The 22,193-nt window shown below is 50.9% G+C and overlaps 1 protein-coding gene across 7 annotated transcripts in view; it reads right to left on the bottom strand.

Annotated features, from left to right (window-relative positions):
- ltbp1 (latent transforming growth factor beta binding protein 1) overlaps positions 1–22,193 on the bottom strand; it is a 533,746-nt gene that overhangs the window by 187,277 nt on the left and 324,276 nt on the right. For all 7 annotated transcript variants that reach the window (XM_072512266.1, XM_072512285.1, XM_072512304.1 and 4 more), the window contains one exon: positions 9,828–9,953. In XM_072512266.1, the coding sequence (XP_072368367.1) occupies positions 9,828–9,953 (126 nt within the window). The remainder of the gene's footprint in view (positions 1–9,827; positions 9,954–22,193) is intronic.

The raw sequence follows: 22,193 nt of genomic DNA, 5'->3' as shown, positions 1-22,193 counted from the left end.
TGCAGCCAGCTCCATTTTTCATTCGAGTTATAAAATTCCTACAGTGCAGAAGGAGGTCATCCAGCCCATCGAGTCTGCACCGACCCTCTGAAAGAGCACCCTACCTAGGCCCAATTCCCCACCCTATCCTCATAACCCCACCGAAACTGCACATCTTTGGACTGTGGCAGGAAACCAGAGCACCCGGAGGAAACCCAAGCAGACACAGGGAGAACGTGCAGACTCCACACAGACAGTTACCCGAGGCCGGAATTGAATCCGGGTCCCTGGCGCAGTGCTACCCACTGTGCCGCCCTTCTTTGAAAAAACTTCTTTTAAATTATGAGCAACGTTACTGTATTTCTCTTGTTTCTCTGCCTACGTGTTTTCCACCCAGAAAAGGAGATGTTTTGCACAGAGCTTTGCAACAAGTACAGCAGCTGTGAACGATTTCCACCCTCCCTGTGACCCTCTCAGTCGGTTTGCAATCTTCCAGCAGGTGCTTTCTCTTTTTCAAAACATTTCGAGCACTGCCTGGCCTCAAATCATCTAGTTCACCCGCAGACACGTCCTCTCTCAGTGCCTGCTGGGCATGGGCCTATGAGCTTCCAAGGAGGAACCTCCATCCTCTGAAAATTTGCTTGACGACATAAAGGCGTGCCGATCTGTCACCCTGACTAAGGGCACGAAGCATTGCGGTTTGTGCACGGCACACAGTCAAGGGAGTGATGGACAGCCTGTTGTACCATTTTCAGAACGAAATTGGAGCATTGGGATTTCTCGCTTGAGATATACACAGCTTGACACGACGAAGAACACTGAGCCAGTGAAAGCAATCTTTGAGAAAAAAAACTAGTCTGCAAAGCGGGCCAAGTGTCTGCAAAGCGTTTTTGCTTAAGGAGGTATTTTATCAAACTCCAAGCAGAGTGTGCGTATCGAGCGCCAGACAATATTTCCGGCTGCAGGTACTTTGTGGTCAATCAGTTCTCAGTTGAGCCTCATTCCAGACGTGAATTTCGTCCTTACAGATTTACATTTTCACTTCTTTTGTTTTTTTTACAAATAAACTCGGCTTTCACATTTGATTAGTTCAGCTTTATAAATGGCAGGAAATAAATTCCACTTGACGAGCTATGACTGCAGCTGCTGCGAAATACAAATTATCGCCCACTTTATGTTTAATAAGCAGGTTCGTTTTTTCTTTGAGTATTCAATTACTGTGGTTTTGGGATGGCTTATAAGATTGCTGCGCTTCCAACAAGTGTTTCCAATCTCCCTTGCCAAATCCAATATCACTCTTAAAAATCTCCCCCCCCCCCCCACCCCCCCCCCCCCACACTTTCGCATTTTTCCAACAACGAGCCTCCTGAAAAGGATGATTTGATCTCAAGTCTGGATGGTGGAAGGTTGAGTAGGGAGGAATGTTGGGGGGGCTACAAATGATTCCCAATCCCTTGAAGGACTGGAAAGGAAAGATTAGACAGGGTTGCCAGTGGCACCAATCATTAGCCTGAGCTCCCCAAATCCGCACCCCGCTCCCCCCCCGCCCCCCAATCATTGGTCTTGTGTATTTGCGGAGAGGGCAGGATAGGGGTATGCAGTAATAGCCTCACACTCAGGTAATGCCAACCGCCGCAATGGCTCAGGCACAAAGATGGACAGTTGGGCCAGGACCCCGAGAACTAGACCACTGGACAGAGTAAAGAGCTTCAGTGGATGTTGCAGGGGGGATTGCACAAAGCAGGGTTAGGTTTAAAATGTTACATCAGTTCATGGAACTGGGTTTGGGGGTTGTCCACGTCAATCAAATATTACAAACAAAATGAAGATGTTGGGAATCTGACATAAAATGCTGGGAAAACTCAGCAGGACTGCAGCATCTGTGGAGGGAGAAGCGGAGTTAATGTTTTGCATCCGTTTGACTCTTCTTTGGCATTTAATGTGTTTAATTGCATATGAGCGGCGGGCATTAGTCAGGGACTCACTTTTGTTCCTATTACGAGCAACAAACTGAATGTGGGGATTGGGTTGAGATGCACATGTTTGCAATTTGTATTTAAGTAAAAGTCTAGAAGATTGTGTAAAGATTGGCTCCAGTTCTATCCTTCACCACTTCGCAAAAATTAAAGGATAGGTTACCATGTGCCCATAGAACTATATGTGGGCACCTTCTAGTGGGCAGTGTTAACAAGAAGGTAGGACCATATCATGAAGTCACCAACTTGGGTAGAAGTTGAGGGTTTAAGGAAAACGTTTGTGTGTTCTCCCTATGTCTGCGAGGCTTTCCTCCGGGTGCTCCGGGTTTCCTCCCACAGTCCAAGATGTGCACGTTAGGTGGATTAACCATGCTAAATTGCCCCTTAGTGTCCAGGGAGGTGAAGGGTAGGTTATAAGGTTACAGGGATAAGGGGGAGTGGGCAAGGTGATGCACTATCAATTACTACGAGACGAGAGTAGAGAATAATCAAGGCTTTTTTAAGCAGAGATATGTGGCCTCCTGCAACTGCTACCAGAATGGAAGCAACTCGGGTGTCCACACACATTTATACTCTGCCTACTGGGCGGAGCCAGCAGGCAGGGATTTACCCCCGTACCTATAGTACAGGAGCCTTACCGTATTACCTCTAATAATCATCATTACAGCTACTATACAATCAGTAGTGACTACCACATTCACCCCCTGTTAAAAAGGAGTCCAGCGGGGGTGGTGGAAAAATTTACAGTTTGGTTGAAAATGTTACAGTTCAGGCGACATTTACAAGTTCAGCCGGTCGAGTGCCTTGATCCTCAGCTGTGATCGCCTCGGTCCCGGTGGTGATGCGGGCGCCGACTTGGTCGCCTGGGAGCGTGTTGTCCTTGTCTTCATCCCCGGGTGGAACCAGTGGGAGGACGGATCGTCCTGGGGTGGGGACTGTGGTGAGGTGCGCTGGGGGGAGGGGGAGTGGCGCCGGGGCAAGAGGAGGGGGGGGGGGGTCGGGTGGTGGGCCATGGGTGGGGATCCAGCTGGTGCCAGGATCCGCATGTGTTTGCGGAGGGCGGGTCCAGGAGCTGCCAGTCACGTTGGGAGCGAAACCCCAGAGGTAGACTTCCTGGGGAAGGCAAGGAGACGTTCATGGGGGGTTTCATTAGTTGCAGTGTAGAGTAGTGATCGGATGGAGTGGAGCGCGTCGGGGAGGACCTCCTGCCAGCAGGAGACCGGGAGATTTTTAGACCGCAGAGCCAGCAGGACGGTCTTCCAGACCGTGCCATTCTCCCTCTCGGTGGTTTTAGCTGGTCGCCCTGCTTGAGGCAATGCCCCTGCTGAGCAGGAACTGACGCAGTTCATCACTCATAAAGGGGGATCCCCGGTCGCTGTGGACGTAAGCGGGGAAACCGAACAGGGCGAAGATGCTGTTGAGTGCTTTAATGACCGTGGCAGACGTCATATCGGGGCATGGGATGGCGAACGGGAAGCGGGAGTACTCATCGACCACATTCAGAAAGTACATGTTTCGGTCGGTGGAGGGGAGGGGCCCTTTGAAGTCCATGCCGAGGCATTCAAAGGGGCGGGAGGCCTTCACCAGGTGCGCTCGATCTGGCCAGTAGAAGTGCGGCTTGCACTCCGCGCAGACCTGGCAGTCTCTGGTGATAGCCCTGACCTCCAAATGGAGTAGGGCAGGTTGCGGGCCTTTATGAAGTGAAAGAACCGGGTGACCCCCGGGTGACAGAGACCATCTTGTAAGGCCCGGAGTCGGTCCACTTGTGTGCTGGCACATGTATCTCGGGATAGGGCATCGGGGGCTCATTGAGCTTCCCGGGATGATACATGATTTTATCATTTTTGATCTTGCCCCGCTGTGTATTATTGAACATGAAGGCAACCTGACCGTTGGTCAGTAAGGAGAGTGAATCTCCTGCCGGCCAGGTAATGCCTCCAATGCCACGCAATTTCCACGATGGCTTGGGCCTCCTTTTCGACAGAGGAGTGACGAATTTTGGAGGCATGGAGGGTGCCGAAAAAAATTGCCACGGGTCTGCCTGCCTGGTTGAGGGTGGCGGCCAGAGTGACGTCCGATGCATCGCTCTTGACCTGAAAAGGGAGGGACTCGTCGACCGCGTGCATCGTGGCCTTGACGATGTCTACCTTGATGCGGTTGAAGGCCTTGTGGGCCTCAGCCGTCAGGGGGATAATTGTGGACTGAATGAGTGGGCGGGCCTTGTCCGCATAGTTAGGGACCCACTGGGCATAATAGGAAAAAAAGACCAGGCAGCGTTTCAGGGCCTTGGGGCAGTGGGGGAGGGGGAGTTCCATGAGGGGGCGCATGCGGTCGGGGTCGGGCCCTAGAACTCCGTTTTCCACAACATAGCCAAGGATGGCTAAGCGGTTGGTGTGGAACACGCACTTCTCCTTATTGTACGTGGGGTTAAGGAGTTTGGCGATGTGGAGAAATTTGAGAAGGTTAGCGTCGTGGTTCTGCTGGTCGTGGCCGCAGATGATGACGTTATCTAGGTACGGGAAGGTGGCCCGCAGTCCGTACCGGTCAACCATTCGGTCCATCTCACATTGGAAGACTGAGACCCCGTTAGTGACGCCGAAAGGAACCCTAAGGAAATGGTAAAGGCGGCCATCTGCTTCGAACGCAGTGTATTGGCGGTCCTCCGGGCGGATGGGGAGCTGGTGGTAGGCAGCTTTCAGGTCCACTGTAGAAAAGACCCGGTACTGTGCAATCTGACTGACCATATCAGATATGCGTGGGAGGGGGTACGCGTCGAGCTGCGTGTGCCGATTGATGGTCTGACTGTAGTCAATGACCATCCTGTGTTTCTCCCCAGTCTTAACTCCTACCACTTGGGCTCTCCAGGGGCTGTTGCTGGCCTCAATGATGCCTTCCCGCAGTAGCCGCTGGACCTCCGACCCGATGAAAGTCCTGTCCTGGTCACTGTACCATCTGCTCCTGGTGGCGACGGGTTTGCAATCCGGGGTGAGGTTTGCAAACAGGGAAGGTGGGTCGACCTTAAGGGTCCTGAGGCCGCATACGGTGAGGGGTGGTTGGGGTCTGCCGCACTTTAGAGTTAGGCTTTGGAGGTTGCACTGGAAGTCCAGGCCAAGTAACAGGGCAGCGCAGAGGTTGGGGAGGACGTAGAGTTGCTGAACTCTACGCCCTGGACGGTGAGGGTGGCGGCGCAGTACCCCCGGATTTCCACGGAATGATATCTGGAGGCCAGGGAGATTCTATAGGTAACGGGGTGTACTGCGAGGGAGCAGCGCCTTACCGTAGAGGGGTGGATGAAGCTTTCCGTGCTCCCGAAGTCAAGCAGGCAGGAAGTCTTGTGCCCATCGACTTTCACCGTCGTCGTCGCGGTTGCGAGGTTGTGAGGCCGGGACTGGTCGAGCGTGATGGAGGCGAGCTCCGGCTGGTGCTGGTAGGCCCCGGGCTAGTCGCCGTTGCTGGCAGGCGATGAAAGGCCAAACGAAGTTCCCGACGAGCAGGGATCCTGGGGTGCCATCCAAAATGACGCCGAAGATGGCGGCGCCCACTGGGCGCACATGGCGGGCGGCGTTAAGGATGGCGGCACCCAAGGGCCGGTGTGGTCTGCGGGGACAAAAATGGTGGCGCCCATGGGTTGCACATGGGGGGTGTAGGAACGCTGGGGCTAGAAACTGCAGCGATCAATCGGGCCTGGACGCCGCAGCCAAATGTCCCTTCTTTCCGCAGGCCTTACAGGTTGCACTCCGCGCCGGGCAGCGCTGCCGGGGTGTTTGGTCTGCCCGCAGAAGTAGCATTTGGGCTCCCCGGGGTTGGCTGGCTGCCGCACGGCGCAGGCTTGTGGTGGGTTGGGGGCGGTAGCTGTAGCTGGTGGGGCCCACGATGTCCATGAGGGTGCCATGCGGTCAGGGGGCGTACGACTGTACGTTACGGGAGGCGACTGTTAGTGAGTTCGCGAGCTGTCTGGTCGCCGCGAGGTCGAGCGTACCCCCTTCTAATAGACGCTGGCGGATGAACGCCGACCCCATGCCCGTAACAAAAGCGTCCCTGATTAAAAGTTCCATATGTTCGACAGCCGAAACTGCCTGGCAATCACAGTTCCTCGCCAGGATGTGCAGGGCACGCCAGAAATCGTCTAATGACTCACCGGGGAGTTGCTGTTTCATGGAAAGGAGGTGCCTGGCGTAGAATTTGTTGATCGGCCGAATATAATGTCCTTTCAGAAGCTCCATTGCTTCAGTGTAAGTGGGCGCATCCCGGATAAGGGGAAAAATATCGGAGCTCACCCGTGAGTATAGGACCTGGAGATTCTGTGCGTCCGAGGGTTGTTCAGTCGATGATCTGAGGTAGCTTTCGAAGCAAGCTAGCCAGTGGTCGAAGGCCAATGTGGCGGTGGCTGCTTGAGGGTGCAGCTGTATGTGATCAGGCTTGATACGAAGTTCCATCGCTGTAATATCTCTGCTTAATAAATTGATGCACTATCAATTACTACGAGACGAGAGTAGAGAATAATCAAGGCTTTATTAAGCAGAGATGTGTGGCCTCCTGCAACTGCTACCAGAATGGAAGCAGCTCGGGTGTGCACACACATTTATACTCCACCTACTGGGCGGAGCCAGCGGGCAGGGATTTACCCCCGTACCTATAGTACAGGAGCCTTACCGTATTATCTCTAATAATCATCATTACAACTACTATACAATCAGTGGTGACTACCACACATGGGTAGAGTGCTCATTTGAAGGGTCGGTGCAGACTCAATGGGCCTGCACTGTAGGGATTCTAAGTGGGTCATTCTATTCTTCTAAGTGGTGTTTCCTTCTGTTCCTTTCTCCCCTGTATATTTATTTTGCTTACCCTTAAATATATCAATGCTATTCACTTCAACTATTCCATCTGGTAACACGTTCCATTTTCTAATCTGGGTAATGAAGTTCCTTCTGAATTCCTTATTGGATTTATTAATCACTGTCATGAATCATGATCTTGTTATTTTGGTTATAAGTACAGGAATGTAGTGCTGGCAGTAACTGCATGGCAGCAGTTACTGCCAGAGTCCCTTTACAAGACCAATGTCTCAATAAGCCTATGCAGTAAATGTGAACCCAACAGCTGTGTATTGCAGTAAGCATTCAAGGGTTCCACGTGATCAGAAAAATGTGTCAGATTGTACCATATACTGAGAGGAGCTAAGTTGTATTTGATATTTCATCAACAAGAGTGCTCAAACTGAGAACTATACGACTGAAAAGCTATTCTGCTGACAAAGGTTCCTGCCAAGGGTGAAGATACACTATTTAGGGTCAACGTTTTTCTGTTGTAAGTTCACAGCCAGCGTTGAATGGAGCTGCCTAAAGAAGAACAAGTAAAGTCAAGTGAGGAAAATGTCAAATTTCCCTTTCAAGTGCCATCGTAATTCGTGACTGGAGGAACACTGGCCGGCATGGTGTTGGAACCTGGCAGCTGCTGTGGCAGGTGGAGGGGAGGCGACGGTACCCGTACTTCCTCTGCCCAGGAAGAGAGGATTCTATAAAGTACCCGTCTCTTCAGCTGCCCTGGCAGAGGCCAGCCATGCCCCGCTGCTGCGGATAAACAAGGACAGTAGAAAACAACGCACCCCGCCCCCCCATGACAGGAGTTCATCTGAGAGGATTATCCCACCCGTGTGGTGCAAATACGTTGGAGGTGAAGCTAGATAAACACAAGGGGGGAAGGAATAGAAGGATATACTATTGTATTGGAGGAATTACATAGAACATAGAACAGTACAGCACAGAACAGGCCCTTCGGCCCTCGATGTTGTGCCGAGCATTGTCCGAAGCCAAGATCAAGCTATCCCACTCCCTATCATTCTCGTGTGCTCCATGTGCCTATCCAATAACCGCTCGAAAGTTCCTAAAGTGTCGACTCCACTATCACAGCAGGCAGTCCATTCCACACCCTAACCACTCTCTGAGTAAAGAACCTACCTCGGACATCCCTCCTATATCTCCCACCCTGAATCTTATAGTTTAGCCCCATTGTAACAGCTACATCCACCCGACGAAACGTCCACTGAACGTCTCTGAACGTCCACTCTATCTATCCCCCTCATTATCTTATAAACCTCTATTAAGTCGCCTCTCATCCTCCTCCGCTCCAAAGAGAAAAGCCCTAGCTCCCTCAACCTTTCCTCATAAGACCTATCCTGCAAACCAGGCAGCATCCTGGTAAATCTCCTTTGCACCCTTTCCAATGCTTCCACATCCTTCCTATTATGAGGTGACCAGAACTGCACACAATACTCCAGATGTGGTCTCACCAGGGGCATGTATAGTTGCAGCATAACCCCGCGGTTCTTAAACTCAAGCTCCCTGTTAATAAACGCTAACACACTATAAGCCTTCTTCACGGCTCTATCCACTTGAGTGGCAACCTTCAGAGATCTGTGGACATATACCCCAAGATCTCTCTGTTCCTCCACATTCCTCAGAACCCTGCCGTTGACCCTGTAATCCGCATTCAAATTTTTTCTACCAAAATGAATCACCTCGCACTTATCAGGGTTAAACGCCATCTGCCATTTTTCAGCCCAGCTCTGCATCCTATCAATGTCTCTTTGCAGCCTACAACAGCCCTCCACCTCATCCGCGACTCCACCAATCTTGGTGTCATCAGCAGATTTACTGACCCACCCTTCAGCCCCTCCTCCAATTGGGTTGGGAAAAGGCTTGGGTCACTGGCATGAACCTGCTGGGCCACGTGGCCAGTTCCTGGGCTATAAATTGTATGTGAAAGCAGAGTACTATGGATTGCCAATGTATTTATTTACCAGTAGCAAGTTTATCATACAACTCATGAAAGTGGGGGTGAATATTACGAGGGCGAGCGTATTGCTCGCCTCCACCCACTTGGGAGGAAGTCCCGCCCAGCAGAGCTACCGGTTAATCTGATTGGCCAGCAGCTCTCCAGTCCCTGTGGCGAGAACGCTGCAGTGGACAGAAGAGGAACTACTTCAATCTGCTTGAGCCAAGGTGCCGGAACTGGAGGACAAGGTAAGTGTAAAGGGTCTCAGGGCGAGGAGGGCATCGAAAGGTGACATACGAAGTCTTGGGGGAGAGGTTGGGTGGGGGGGGCTAAGGGTGGTCTGAAGGTTTCTGGGCCTTAAGGGGAGGACACCTCCCTCCCTCCCTCCCCCACCCCCAGTCAGAAGAGGGCTTCTGATGGAGGTGACAAGCCCCTCCTTGCCCGAGATCTAACTTTGATGCTTTGCGGCCTTCTCCCACAGAGGTTCAATCCTCCTATCAGCCTAAAAAGTAAGGCTGGGTGGGGAATAGCCTTTAAGTGACCATAAATTGGTCACTTAGTGCCCTCAATTGGGTGGGCATAAAATCGCTGTGTGGTCGGGACTGGCACGAATCAAACCAGCTGGTGGGGGAGTGTAAACTTCAGGACCACATTTCACTAACTGTGCGATCCTATTGGCAGCGACTGATGGCTTGTGTACCTCATGGTTTTTTCACAAAGTGGTTTAATCTCCTTAAATATTTGGAGATATTTCGCATTTGCATTGGTGAGAGTTAACATCAGTTTCTAGAATTTGCAGTGTTAGCTGCAACAATGAATGAAAAGAGCAGAGCATTACATGGACGAGCTCTCTCATCATCTCACGGGAGCGCCATGGGTTAAAATGCCTGCGAGCGAAGTACAATCCGGCGCCTTCTACCAGACTGCAACACTGCACTCTGTGCTCCAGTCTTGTGACCACACTTAACCACTACATCCATCCGTCAGTTGTTAAGGCCTCACTGTTATTCCTGGAATGTGTTTCGTTCCTGCTGCAGGTTGTTTGAACGGTGGTTCAGCCTTTGAGGAGGGACTTGGAAAAGAACAGGCACTCACCCTCACACCCTTTCCCCTCCAGTAGATCCTGAAAGCCCTGGTCGCAGAGACACTGGAAGGCCCCAGCTGTGTTTTCACAGAAACCGTGGCTGCCGCACACTGTGTCGTTTGTGCATTCATCGACATCTGCAAATAAGATGTTACAATGGTCAGACTGGTCCCCGTGAAGTTAAAACATGGTCATAAATCTTACAGTGAGAGACAGGATCCACTCAGGGTAAACTCAGGCGGAGCCAAAATTCTGCAATCAGTTGGTAGGATTTGACTGTCACACGTAGAGTTCAAAATACAAACCTGGGACTGGAATTAAATTCATACATATAAAATAACGAGATATTCCCAGAGAAGCTCGATAATCACAATGAATGCGGAGGACTGAGGTTGCTGTAAGTATTCCTATATGGTGGAATAGTGCATTTGATAACCACCAAGTCTGCTTTGTTCACATATGGTAGCTGAGGGGAGCTCGGAGTCTACAAACAGGGGCCATTGAACTGGCACAGCGACTGGCTGATATTTAATGAATAATTTAACTCATTTCATAAACGTAATTTTAGCCGTTTCCTTTTAATGAGAAGTGCCTGTGGGTTTCCCTTTCTGAGGTACAGCATTGCAGCAAAGCAACAGGCCACGCAAAGTGAATCCATGTGTTCTACAGTGACCTGGTACTCTGCTACGGCACACCTATCAATAATACACTGAAATGTTCATGCGAAAGGCTATCATTCCCACAGCAATGATTGTCCTCGCCACAGTGTCTGTCAACATCTTTACTGTAACCACTTGCACCCATGGTTAATAAACAAACAAAGGCATGGAGAAAACATAACGTGGTTCGTCGACTGGGAGCTCCGTCGGCCCAAACTTGGAAAAATTGGCTGGGTCTTTGGAAAGTTTTGCTCTTCTGTCACTAGCGGTGATGGGCAACTGAGGCTAGTGAGTGGGCCGCGAGAGAGGCCCTCCTTCATCGCAGTGGCCTCAAGATTAAAAATCAGGCTTGTTCACAACCCATGACCCCATGAATATGATTAAATATATTTATTACACATTAAATGTTTCACAATGAGTTACAGAAAACACTTAATCATTTACATATTAATAGAACTGCGATCGACTTTGCACGGTGAAAACAAAAGAAATATTTACACTTTGGAATTGAGAACAGAGAATCCCAACGGCCGGAGAATTCCAGCCATTCCCAATATTTCTGAGAAGAGACTAATTGTGGGAAGAACAAGGTCACACATCACATCGTGTTCCAGACCACTGGCCCACAGTCGTGCTTTCCCACATGTTGAGACACTGGTCACGGTTTTGCAACCACAGGGAGGTACAAGGGCCAGGGCCTCGGTGAAAGGAGGGAGACCGGGGAAAATCAGAGTCATTTCATTGTAGAGAACCCATTCTCACTCACTCGCATTTCGTAACAAAGCAGTATGATATAGCCTGTGAGCCCTCTCACCCACAGAATGGTGTGGCATCGGGACCCCGAATAATGGGGGCAAAGGAACCCATACAAATTACTGGCGAGCAGGATTGTTTTGAAAATATAATGGGAGGAGGATGCACGATCTTAAACATCAAACCCAGAGACAGTGCAGGAAGATCTGTGCATTTCAGATGTGAGACGGCGTCATATTGCAATGGCACATTAACTGATGTGAATTATCGCTCTCAGTGAAGCATTCACACATTATCTTTTTTGTTTGCTGTGAAGTGGCTCCAGTCTCTCAGCGAGACTGAAAGTGGAGACGCAAACAGGGTCAAAGATGGATCAAATTGATTTCCAGATGCAAGCCAAAAACATCTGCTAAGCTTCTGATCCGAAGCTGCAGGTTGCAAGGCAGCAGAGATTGCTCGGGCACACTGTGGGAAATCACAAGTGTGAACTGCACAGAGCAGCGGGAGTGAAGCCCAGGGCTGTGGAACCATGCTGTGTAAACACTTTATCCTGCAGCCTGCCCCCCACCCCAGAGCATGCCGTTGAACAAGGGCAAGCGGGGAGAGGACACGACACACAAATTATCTTTTAGGTGTCGCCCGGGGGACATATATTGGCCAGGACACTGGAAAAAAACCCTGTTCCTGCGCTCTCGCCGCAACCTTGAGAACAAAATCGAGGCTGTGTTTCTGTGCAGTTCTGAGGGGATTCCCACAGACCCCATTTAGGTGCTGGAACTCAGGAGAGGTGTTTAAACTGAACCTCCGTCTGCCCCATCAGGGGATGTTAAAGATCCCACCACCACTATTCAAAGAAGAGTAAGGGTGTTTCTCTCATGTCCTGGTTAACATTCATCCCTCAATCCACACCTCAAGCAGATTAAGTGCTCATTTGTTTTAATACTGCTGGTCAGAGCTTCTTGTGCCATAGCTTGGATTTTGGATTTGATTTATTGTCACGTGTACCAAGGTACAGTGAAAGGTATTGTTCTGCGTACAGTCCAGGCAGATTGTTCCATACATGAAAAACATAGGACATACAATAGATACACAATGTAAATACATAGACACAGGCATCGGGTGAAGCACACGGAGCGCAGTATTACTCAGTAGAGAAGATGTGTGAAGCGATCAGTTCAGTCCATAAGAGGGTCGTTCAGGAGTCTGGTAACAGCGGGGAAGAAGCTGTTTTTGAATCTGTTAGTGCGTGTTCTCAGACTTTTCTATCTCCTGCCCGATAGAAGAGGTTGGAAGAGAGAATATCCCCAGTGGGAGGGGTCTTTGATTATGCTGCCCGCTTTCCTAAGGCAGTGGGAGGTGTAGATAGAGTCAGTGGATGGGAGGTGGGTTCTCGTGATGGACTGGGCTGTGTTCACGCCTCTCTGTAGTTTCTTATAGTCCTGGACCGAGCAGTTGCCATACCAGGCTGTGATGCAACCAGATAGGATGCTTTCTATGTTGCATCTGTAAAAATTGGTAAGAGTCAATGTGGACATGCTGAATTTCCTTAGTTTCCTGAGGAAGTATAGACGGTGTTGTGCTTTCTTGGTGGTAGCGTCGACGTGGGTGGATCAGGACAGATTGTTGTGATAGGCACACCTCGGAATATGAAGCTGTCTACCATCTCCACCTCGACCCCGTTGATGCTGACAGGGGTGTGTACGATACTTTGCTTCCTGAAGTCAATGACCAGCTCGTTAGTTTTGCTGACGTTGAGGAAAAGGTTGTTTTCATTACACCACGCCACTAGGTTCTCTATCTCCCTCCTGTATTCTGACTCATCGTTGTTCGAGATCCGACCCACTAGGGCCATGTCTTCAGCAAACTTGTAGATGGAGTCGGAGCCAAATGTTTGCCACACGGTCATGCATGTATAGGGTGTATAGTGGGGCTCCGGTATTGAGGACTATCGTGGAGGAGGTGTTGTTGTTTATCTTTACTGATTGTGGTCTATGGGTCAGGAAGTCGAGGATACAGTGGCAGACGGAGATGCCAAGATGGAGTTTTGGTATGAGGTTGGCTGGGATTCTGGTGTTGAAGGTAGAGCTGTAGTCAATAAATAGGAGTCTGACGTAGGAGTCCTTCTGGCAAGATGCCCCATCGATGAGTGTAGGGCCAGGGAGATGGTGCCTGCTGTGGACCGGTTGCGGCGGTATGCGAATTGCAGTGGATCAAGGCATTCTGGGAGAATGGAGTTGATGTGTCTCATAATCAGCCTCTCGAAATACTTCAAGCACTTGAAGTACTGTGGGCGGCATGGTAGCACAGTGGTTATCACTTTGCTTCACAGCACCAGGGTGCATGTTCTCCCCGTGTCTGCGTGGGTTTCCACCGGGTGCTCCGGTTTCCTCCCACAAGACCCGAAAGACATGCTTGTTAGGTGAATAGAACATTCTAAATTCTCCCTCTGTGTACCCGAACAGGCGCCGGATTGTGGTGACTAGGGGATTTTCACAGTAACTTCATTGCAGTGTTAATGTGAGCCTTCTTGTGACAATAATAAAGATTACTATAATGATAGATGTCAAGGCCACCGGACAGTAGTCATTGAGGCACATTGCCTGGTTCTTCTTTGAAATCTGTAGTATGGTGGTCTTCTTGAAGCAGATGGGAACCTCGGAACGGAGTAGGGACAGGTTGCAGATGTCAGCGAACACACCCACCAGTTGGTCCATGTAGGATCTGAATGCACGACCAGGGACTCCGTCAGGACACGTTGCTTTCCAAGGGTTCATTTTCAAGAAGGCCGATCTGACTTCGGAAGCTGGCTCGGTAGGTATGGGTGTGTCCGAGGCTGCCAGGGCAGTTGACAGCGGTTTGTTGGTTTCCTGCTCGAAATGAGCATAGAACAGATTGAGTTCATCAGGGAGGGGTGCGCTGCTGCTGGAGATTCTACTCGGCTTTGCTTTGTAGCGTTTATGTTGTTTAAGCCTTGCCACAACCGACAAGAGTCCGTGTCAATAGTCTGTGATCAAGCTTAGTCTGGGTATTGTCTCTTGCAACCTTGATGACTTTGCGGAGGTCGTACCTAGATTCCTTGTATAGGTCAGGATCGCCTGTCTTGAACGCCTCAGTATGGAGTGCATCTCCCGATTAAACCATGGTTTCCAGTTGGGGAATGTACGTACTACCTTCTTTGGCACGCAATCTTCTACACACTTGCTGATGAAGTCTGTGACGGTGGCAACATACTCGTTTAGGTTGGCCGCTGAGTTCTTGAATAGGGACCAGTTCACTGACTCCAAGAAGTTGCATAGGAGCTCTTCCGATGCCGCGGACCAGCACTGCACGGCTTCTTTAACCGGATTCTCCCGCTTAAGTTTCTGCTTGTATGCCGGGAGAAGGAGCACTGCCTTATAGTCCAATTTTCCAAAGTGCGGTCGGGAGGTGGATTGTTAAGTGCCCTTGATGTTTGTGTAGCAGTGGTCAAGGATGTTGATGCCCCCGATGGGAGAGGAGATATGTTTGTGGAATTTGGGCAGTATACTCTTGAGATTGGCCTGATTGAATACCACAGCCCTGATCAACAAGGCCTTCGGGTTTCTGTTTCATTGTCATGTATAGCGGTGTACAATTCATCAAGCGCCTTCTTCACTTCTGCCTGGGGTGGGATGTAGACCGCCGTGATAATGGCAGAAGTGAACTCCCGCCGTGGAAAGTAGTACGGGCAGCACTTCACAGTCAGGTATTCCAGGTCCGGGGAGCAGTAGTTCTCCAGGTTTGCCATGTCCAAGCATCAGGAGGAGTTGATGAGAAGGCAACCCCTCCACCGTTTGCTTTGCCAAATGATGGCATGCAGTCCATCCGGTGGATTGAGAAGCTGTCAGGTTGTATGGTTAGAGGGCTTGACTGCCATGTTCCGCCATTACAACAGTGACTAAACTTTAAAAGTGCTACATTATTGGCTGAGAAGACCTGAAGTTGTGACAGGCGGCATATAAATGCATGTCTTTCTTTTTGTTCCCCTCACGAGATGGCTGAAGTCAGGAGATGACGAGAATGAGGGTTCAGTCATTGCACTCATATGGGGCGGGATTCTCCGACCCCCCCCGCCGGGTCGGAGAATCCCCGGGGGGGCGACGCGAATCCTGCCGCGCCACTCCGACGCCGGCTGCCATATTCTCCGCAGCCGGTTTTCGGGTGGGGGCAGGGTTCACGCCACGCCGGCCATTGGCAGCGGCCCCCCCCCCGGCAATTCTTTGGGCCCCGGTGGGCCGAGTGGCCGTCGGTTTCTGACCAGTCCCGCCGGCGTGGATTGGACATGGTCCCATACGGTGGGACCTGGCTGGTAGGCTGGCTGGTGCGGTCCTCGGGGGGGGGGGGGGGGCGTGGGGGGATCCGGCCCCGGGGGAGGGTCCCTCACGGTGGCCTGGCCCACGATCGGGGCCCACCGATCTGCGGGCGGGCCTGTGCCGTGGGGGCACTCCTTCCTGTAGGGCTCCCCCATGGCCGGCGCGGAGAAGACACACCCCTGCGCATGCGCCAGAATACGCCGGCAGGTCTGCGCATGCGCTAAACTACGCCGGCAGTTCTGCGCATGCACTAGCTCGCGCAGTCCCTTCGCTGCCGGCTGGCGCGGCGCCAACCCCTCCGGCGCCAGCGTTCCGCACCCTCCAGTTGGCCCGACGCCGGAGTGGTTCGTGCCGTTCTTGGAGCCGGCCTCGTGCCAATTCACCGATTGTGGTGAATCCCACCCATGGTTCAGTATTGATGCTACAATGTCGAAAGGGCGGCATGGTGCCACAATGGTAAGCACTGCTGGTCCACAGCGCCAGGCACCTGGGTTAAATTCCGACCTCGGGTGACTGTGTGGAGTTTGCACGTTCTCCCCGTGTCTGCGTGGGTTTCCACCGGGTGCTCCGGTTTCCTCCCACAGTCCAAAGATGTGCAGGCTAGGTGGATTGGCCATGCTAAATTGCCCCTTTGTGTCCAAAGATGTGCAGGTTAATTGGCGTTCTGGATATAGGGTGAGGAGTGGGGCTAGGTAGGGTGTTCTCTCAGAGAGTAGGTGCAGACTCAATGGGCCAAATGGCCTCCTTCTGCACTGTAGGAATTCTATACCAGTGATGAGGCCCTTCAGTGAACGAGGAGGGAATTGCTTACTTGCGGAATGCGGGGGGGGGGCATATGGCGGGGGAGCCCTTTAACAACATTTAAATGTATTTAACTGCATTTAAATGAGGCTTCCACCCAGTTACGTCACCTGTGAGTTGTGGCAAAATATCAGAAAACAAGGTCTTGCGGGATTTTGGGCCCACGTCATCATTTTCACCCACTGCGAACGCAGGCGCTAAATCGCCCCCTATATACAAACATCATGGGGGGAAATTTTCGCAAAAAAATGGTCAGCGTGACTGTACTCCAGCCAACTAAAAATGGCGAAAAGGAGATGTTTCACCACTTTGTTTTATTGTTCGAATAGAACCTTTGCTCTGGTTTCATCCAATGAGCCCAGCTCCCGAGATAGAGGGAATGAGCTCATTGAGATGCTCAAAAAACTGAGAGACATCATGTGGACGCGGAGGTCACCACAGACTTACAGAAGTACAAGCAAATTTGATCCCAGCCCAATTCCACATCTTTTCTCCATTAACCTAAATTGGCCCAACTTTGACCGCTTCGTGAGGAATTATTAATAACTTTCAGATGCGGCCGGGACAAGTCTGCAGTCCTGACCAAGACCCACTGAAGAGGTAATTAAAATGGAGCCCATCTCAGGAAATTGCGTGTGGGCAGAATTTCTATCTTCCAAACTGCTTCTGTGATCTCCATCCGCGTGCTGGACGGTGACGTGTTGCCATTGGGCCCTTTATCATCGTGTTGGTCTGGGATTGGAGGCTTCCCATAGGACTCCTCCTTGTGTGATGTCGTGACATCCTGCCGGCAGCCAATGGCGAGCCGCCTCCGCCACTAGAAAACACTTTGCCGGGGTGGGGGTCGAGTCCTGGCCTGTGAATGGAGAGTTCTCCACTCACTAACGATCTCACATCAGCATACAGTGGGGGGAAAAGTTAAATTAGGCACCAGGGCAAAAAGGGGAAACAGTGAATCAGCAGCTCGCTTTGTACCCTGACAAGGATTGCCATTGATCAGAATCTGAACTGGGCCAGCCACGTCGCAACTGAGGCTACCAGAGCAGGTCAAAGGCTCGGAATCCTACGGCGAGTAACTCACCTCCTGACCCCCCCCAAAGCTTGTCCACCATCTACAAGGCACAAGTCGGGAGTGTAATGGAATACTCTCCACTTGCCTGGACGAGTGCAGCTCCAGCAACACCCCAGAAACTCGACACCATCCAAGACAAAGCAGCGGCTTGAGTGCTCCTCCTCCCACAAACATTCAATCCCTCCACCACCGACGAACCGTGGCAGCCGTGTGTACGAACTATAAGGTGCACTGCAGTAACTCACCAAGATTCCTTCGACAACACCTTCCAAACCCACAACCACTACCATCTAGATGGACAAGAGCAGCAGATACCTGGGAACCCCACCACCTGGAGGTTTCCCTCCAAATCACTCACCACCCTGACTTGGAAATATATCGCCGTTCCTTCACTGTCGCTGGGGCAAAATCCTGGAATTCCCTCCCTAACAGCACAGTGGGTGTACCCACACTTGAAGGACTGCAGTGGTTCAAGAAGGCAACTCACCACCACCTTCTAAAGGGCAACTGGGGATGGGCAACAAATGCTGGCCTAACCAGTGATGCCCACATACCATAAATAAATTAAAAAAGACTGGACTTCCGTTTGTGACCATGGGTGATTGGTCACATAAAGGGCTGTTCCTGTTCAAAGTCACAGAAAAGGGCTCTTTTTACGCAGATCCAGGTGGAATTTTGATGAAAAGGCGTAGGTGAATGTTAGAGGAGTAGTTTACCCCTGGAATGGTATGTCTCCTGATCGCTGGACCCGGCAGAAAACAGTGAGAGGTTTGGCTGGAACGTTGAAACAGTCTTGTGCTTCACAGACAGTCTCTTCCAGCATGCAGGCAGGAGAGGGGCAAGCTGGAAGGCCCCAGATACAGGAACTGATGACTTTTATCAAGGAGGAATTCCATAAACAGAGGAAAGAAATGCATGAGGATCATGCAAAGGGCATTGCAGAAGCTGTGGCACCCCTGAAGAGTACTTTGGAGCGGATGGAGAGGTGTTTGGAGGTGCAGGGGTCATAGATTCGGGAGATTGAAGGAGTGATCTCGGACCACAGCGATCGTGTGGTGGCTCTTGAGGCGGAGATGGGGCTCCTAGGAGACCTTTGTAAAACGCTGAGGGCAAAGATGGAGGAGCAGGAGAATGCCTCGAGAAGGCAGAACCTGCAAATAGTGGGCCAGCCTGAAGGAGTGGAAGGTGTGGCATAGGTGTGGTTGCTGTATGTGGCGGCAAAAGCGACGGTGAGGACTAATGATATGAGCTCACAAAGCTTTGACTCACACAGGAGTACGAGGCAGGGGTGCCCGCTGTCGCCGCTGCTGTTTCCGCTGGTCATAGAGCTATTGGCGATAACTCTCAGGGGGTCGGCAGAGTGGCAGGGGATAATGAGGGGACAGAGGGAGCATCGGGTGTCGCTCTATGCCGATGACCTCTTGCTGTATGTTTCGGATCCATTGGAGAGTATGGGGAGGATTATGGGCCTGTTGGGGAGGTTTGGAGGGTTTTCGGGATACAAGCTGAATGTAGGGAAAAGCGGGGTATTCACGGTGAATGAGCTGACACAGCGGACTAATTTAGGGGGGATGCCATTTACGGTAGCGAGGGATAGGTTTAGGTGCTCGGGGATTCAGGTAGCGAGGGAATGGACGGGGCTCCATAAGTGGAACTTAACGAAGCTGGTGGAGGAGGCCAGGGAGGATCTTAAGAGGTGGGATACACTGCACTTAACGTTGGCGGGGAGGGTATAAGTGGGGAAAATGAAAATTCTGCCGAGGTTCTTGTTTATCTTTCAGGCTCTCCCGATCTTTATACCAAAGGCTTTTTTTCGGAAAGTGGACACAATCATCTCTGACTTTGTATGGGCGTGGAAGGTGCCGAGGGTGGGGAGGACCTTGCTACAGAGGCAGAGGCAGTACTTGCTTCAGAGGCCAAACTTGCTTCATTATTATTGGGCGGCGAATGTGGACAAGGTGCGGCGATGGTGGGAAGGAGAAGGGGTAGAGTGGGTTAGGATGGAGGAGGAATCTTGTAAGGGGTCTAGTTTGAGGGCTATGGTGACGGCAGCATTGCCAATGGCTCCGAGTAGGTATTCAGGGAGCCCAGTGGTGCAGTCCACGGTGAAGATATGGAATCAGCTGAGGAGGCATTTTAGGGTGGAAGGGATGTCGGTGCTAACGCCACTGTGCGAGAATCATGAGTTTGAGCCAGGGGGTGGATAGTGTATACAGGAGGTGGAGGGAAGTGGGGCTGGTCAAGGCGGGGGATTTGTATTTGGAGGAAGGGTTCGCCAGTCTGGAAGAGCTAAGGGAGAGGGTAGAGCTGCCGAGGGGGAGTGAGTTCAGGTATCTACAGGTTCGGGACTTTGCAAAAAATGTGTGGAAGGGGTTCCCTAGATTGCCGAGATATAACCTGTTGGAGCGACTGCTGCTTCCGGATGTGGAAGGGGTGGGAAGAATTGGGGATATATATAAGTGGCTGGGGGGAGGGGCATGGAGGCGAGCGGGTGGTGACGACTAAGGAGAAATGGAAAGTGGAGTTGGGAATGGAGATCAATTGGGAGTATGGAGTGAGGCACTGCAAAGGAAAAATGGGACCTCCTCTTGTGCAAGGATGAGCCTGATACAGTTTAAGGTGGTGCACAGGGTGCATATGACTCGGGCGAGAATGAGTGGGTTCTTTCAGAGGGTAGCAGATGAGTGTGAGAGGTGTGGGCAGGGGCCAGCGAATCATGTGTATGGAGTTTTGGAGTTGTGAAAAATTGGGAAGATTCTGGGCGGGAGTGTTCGCGGTCTTAGGCAGGATAGTGGAGGAGGGAGTGGACCCGGACCCTTTGGTGGCGGTATTTGGGGTTTCAGAGAAGCCGGAGCTCATGGAGAGGAGGAAGGCCGATGTCTTGGCCTTCGCCTCTCTGATTGCATGGCGACGAATTTTGCTGGAGTGGCGGTTGGCATCGCCACCGGGGGTAGCAGCCTGGTTGGGTGACCTGTATGACTTCCTGCAGTTAGAGAAGATAAAGATATGAGTTAAGGGGCTCAGCGGGGGAGTTTGAGAAAAGGTGGGGATGTTTGTGACCGTGTTTGAGGAGCTGTTCGTCGCAGGGGGGTGGGTGATGGGGAGGGGGGGGGGGGGTGAAAAAGGAGAAAAATCTGTACAAACTGCGTTGATTGTTGGGAAGAATGTTTCCCGGGCTGTTCATTTGCTGTAACCTACTTTGATACAAGTTTGAATAAAATGCGTTTAAAATAAATAAATAAATAAAAAGAAGACTGATTTTCTATTCCATTGACTAAAAATTCAAATTATGGATCTGTGGTAATACCAGGTATTGCAGTACCTGAGAGGTGAATGACCATTGGCTAGACCGCGGGGTCTACCATTGGGTAATGTACATAGCCCCGCCCTGAGAGGCGGGGTATAAGAACCAATGCCGTCCCACAGCCTTCACTTTCTGTATCGAAGCTGCTGGGTACAGTTCTATCTGATTAAAGCTGAATCGATATGACTCCTCGTGGTCTCAAGAGTATTGATTGTGCATCAGGATCTTTAATGCAGGCTAGATTAGGCCACAGAGTAGATGGGGAAAAAACGGTTCCTTCTTGTGGAAAGATTGAGAACAAGAGGGCACAGGTTTAAGGTAATTGGCAACACGTGGAAACCTTTTCCATGCAGCTCATGGTTAGGGTCTGGAATGGAATGCCTGAGGGCGTTCCGGGGGGCAGGATTAATCGAGGCATTCAAAAGTGAATTGGACTGATAGCTGAAAAGGAAAAATGTGCAGGGTTACGGGGAGAAGGTGGGTGAGTGATACAAGGCGAATTGGTCACCCATAGCCAGTGTGGACTTGACAGGCTGAATGGCCTCCTTCTGCGCCACAACAATCCTGTGACACCCAGACTCACTCCAATGTGAACTGTGTGCTACATAAAAGCAAAACACTACGGGTGCTGGAAATGGGAAGTGATAACAAAATGCTGGACAAACTCAGCAGGTTTGGCAGCGTCGGTGGAGAGCGAAACTGAGTTAACTCTCCAGGTCCAATGTCTCAAAAAATGTTAACACTCTCCACAAATACTGCCAGACCCGCTGAGTTCATCCAGCATTTCCTGATCTCGTGCCTAATCTTGTGTAGTGAGAAAGGAATGAAGTCTTTCTTCGCAGGGTTCAAGGACAACAAATCTGTTTTTATACCCCAACAGATTATCGAAACTAGGCTTGCATTCTCTGGAATACCGAAGGTTGAGGGGGCGGTTTGATTGACCTATTTTGGATTTTGATCAGGTTGCCAGGGGGAAACTCTATCCATTGGTGGGGGCGTCGAGGACAAGGGGATCGTAACCCTAAAGTCAGAACCAGAGAAGCTCGGAAATATATATTTACGTAAAAGGTGGTAAAAGCGTGGACCTGTTGGCCATAAAATGGGGTAGAAGTTCACCCAATCAATAATTTCACATCTGTAATAGATTTATGTTCGCCAAAAATATGAAAAGATATGGAGCCAGGTAGTTGGAAGGAGTCACGATGCAGTTACGATAAAGTTACGATCTAATTGGCTGGTGGAACAGGCTCAATGGCCTGAATGGTCTCCCGCTGTTCCCACCTTAGTGTGGATGAGCTCAGAGTCACCTGATGTTAATAACAGATGGATAAAGCGGACCGATTCTAGAAAAGTGGAACCTCACTGTACAGCTGGCTAAGTCCACTGCCATATATCTGCGATCCCAGTGGAATAGCATTTGAAAGATGTGCCGTATGCATAGGATGGAACCGTCGGCC

Source organism: Scyliorhinus torazame, chromosome 1, assembly GCF_047496885.1.
Source record: "Scyliorhinus torazame isolate Kashiwa2021f chromosome 1, sScyTor2.1, whole genome shotgun sequence".
NCBI classification, from domain to species: Eukaryota; Metazoa; Chordata; class Chondrichthyes; order Carcharhiniformes; family Scyliorhinidae; genus Scyliorhinus; species Scyliorhinus torazame.
This window is presented reverse-complemented; position numbering and strand designations above follow the sequence as displayed.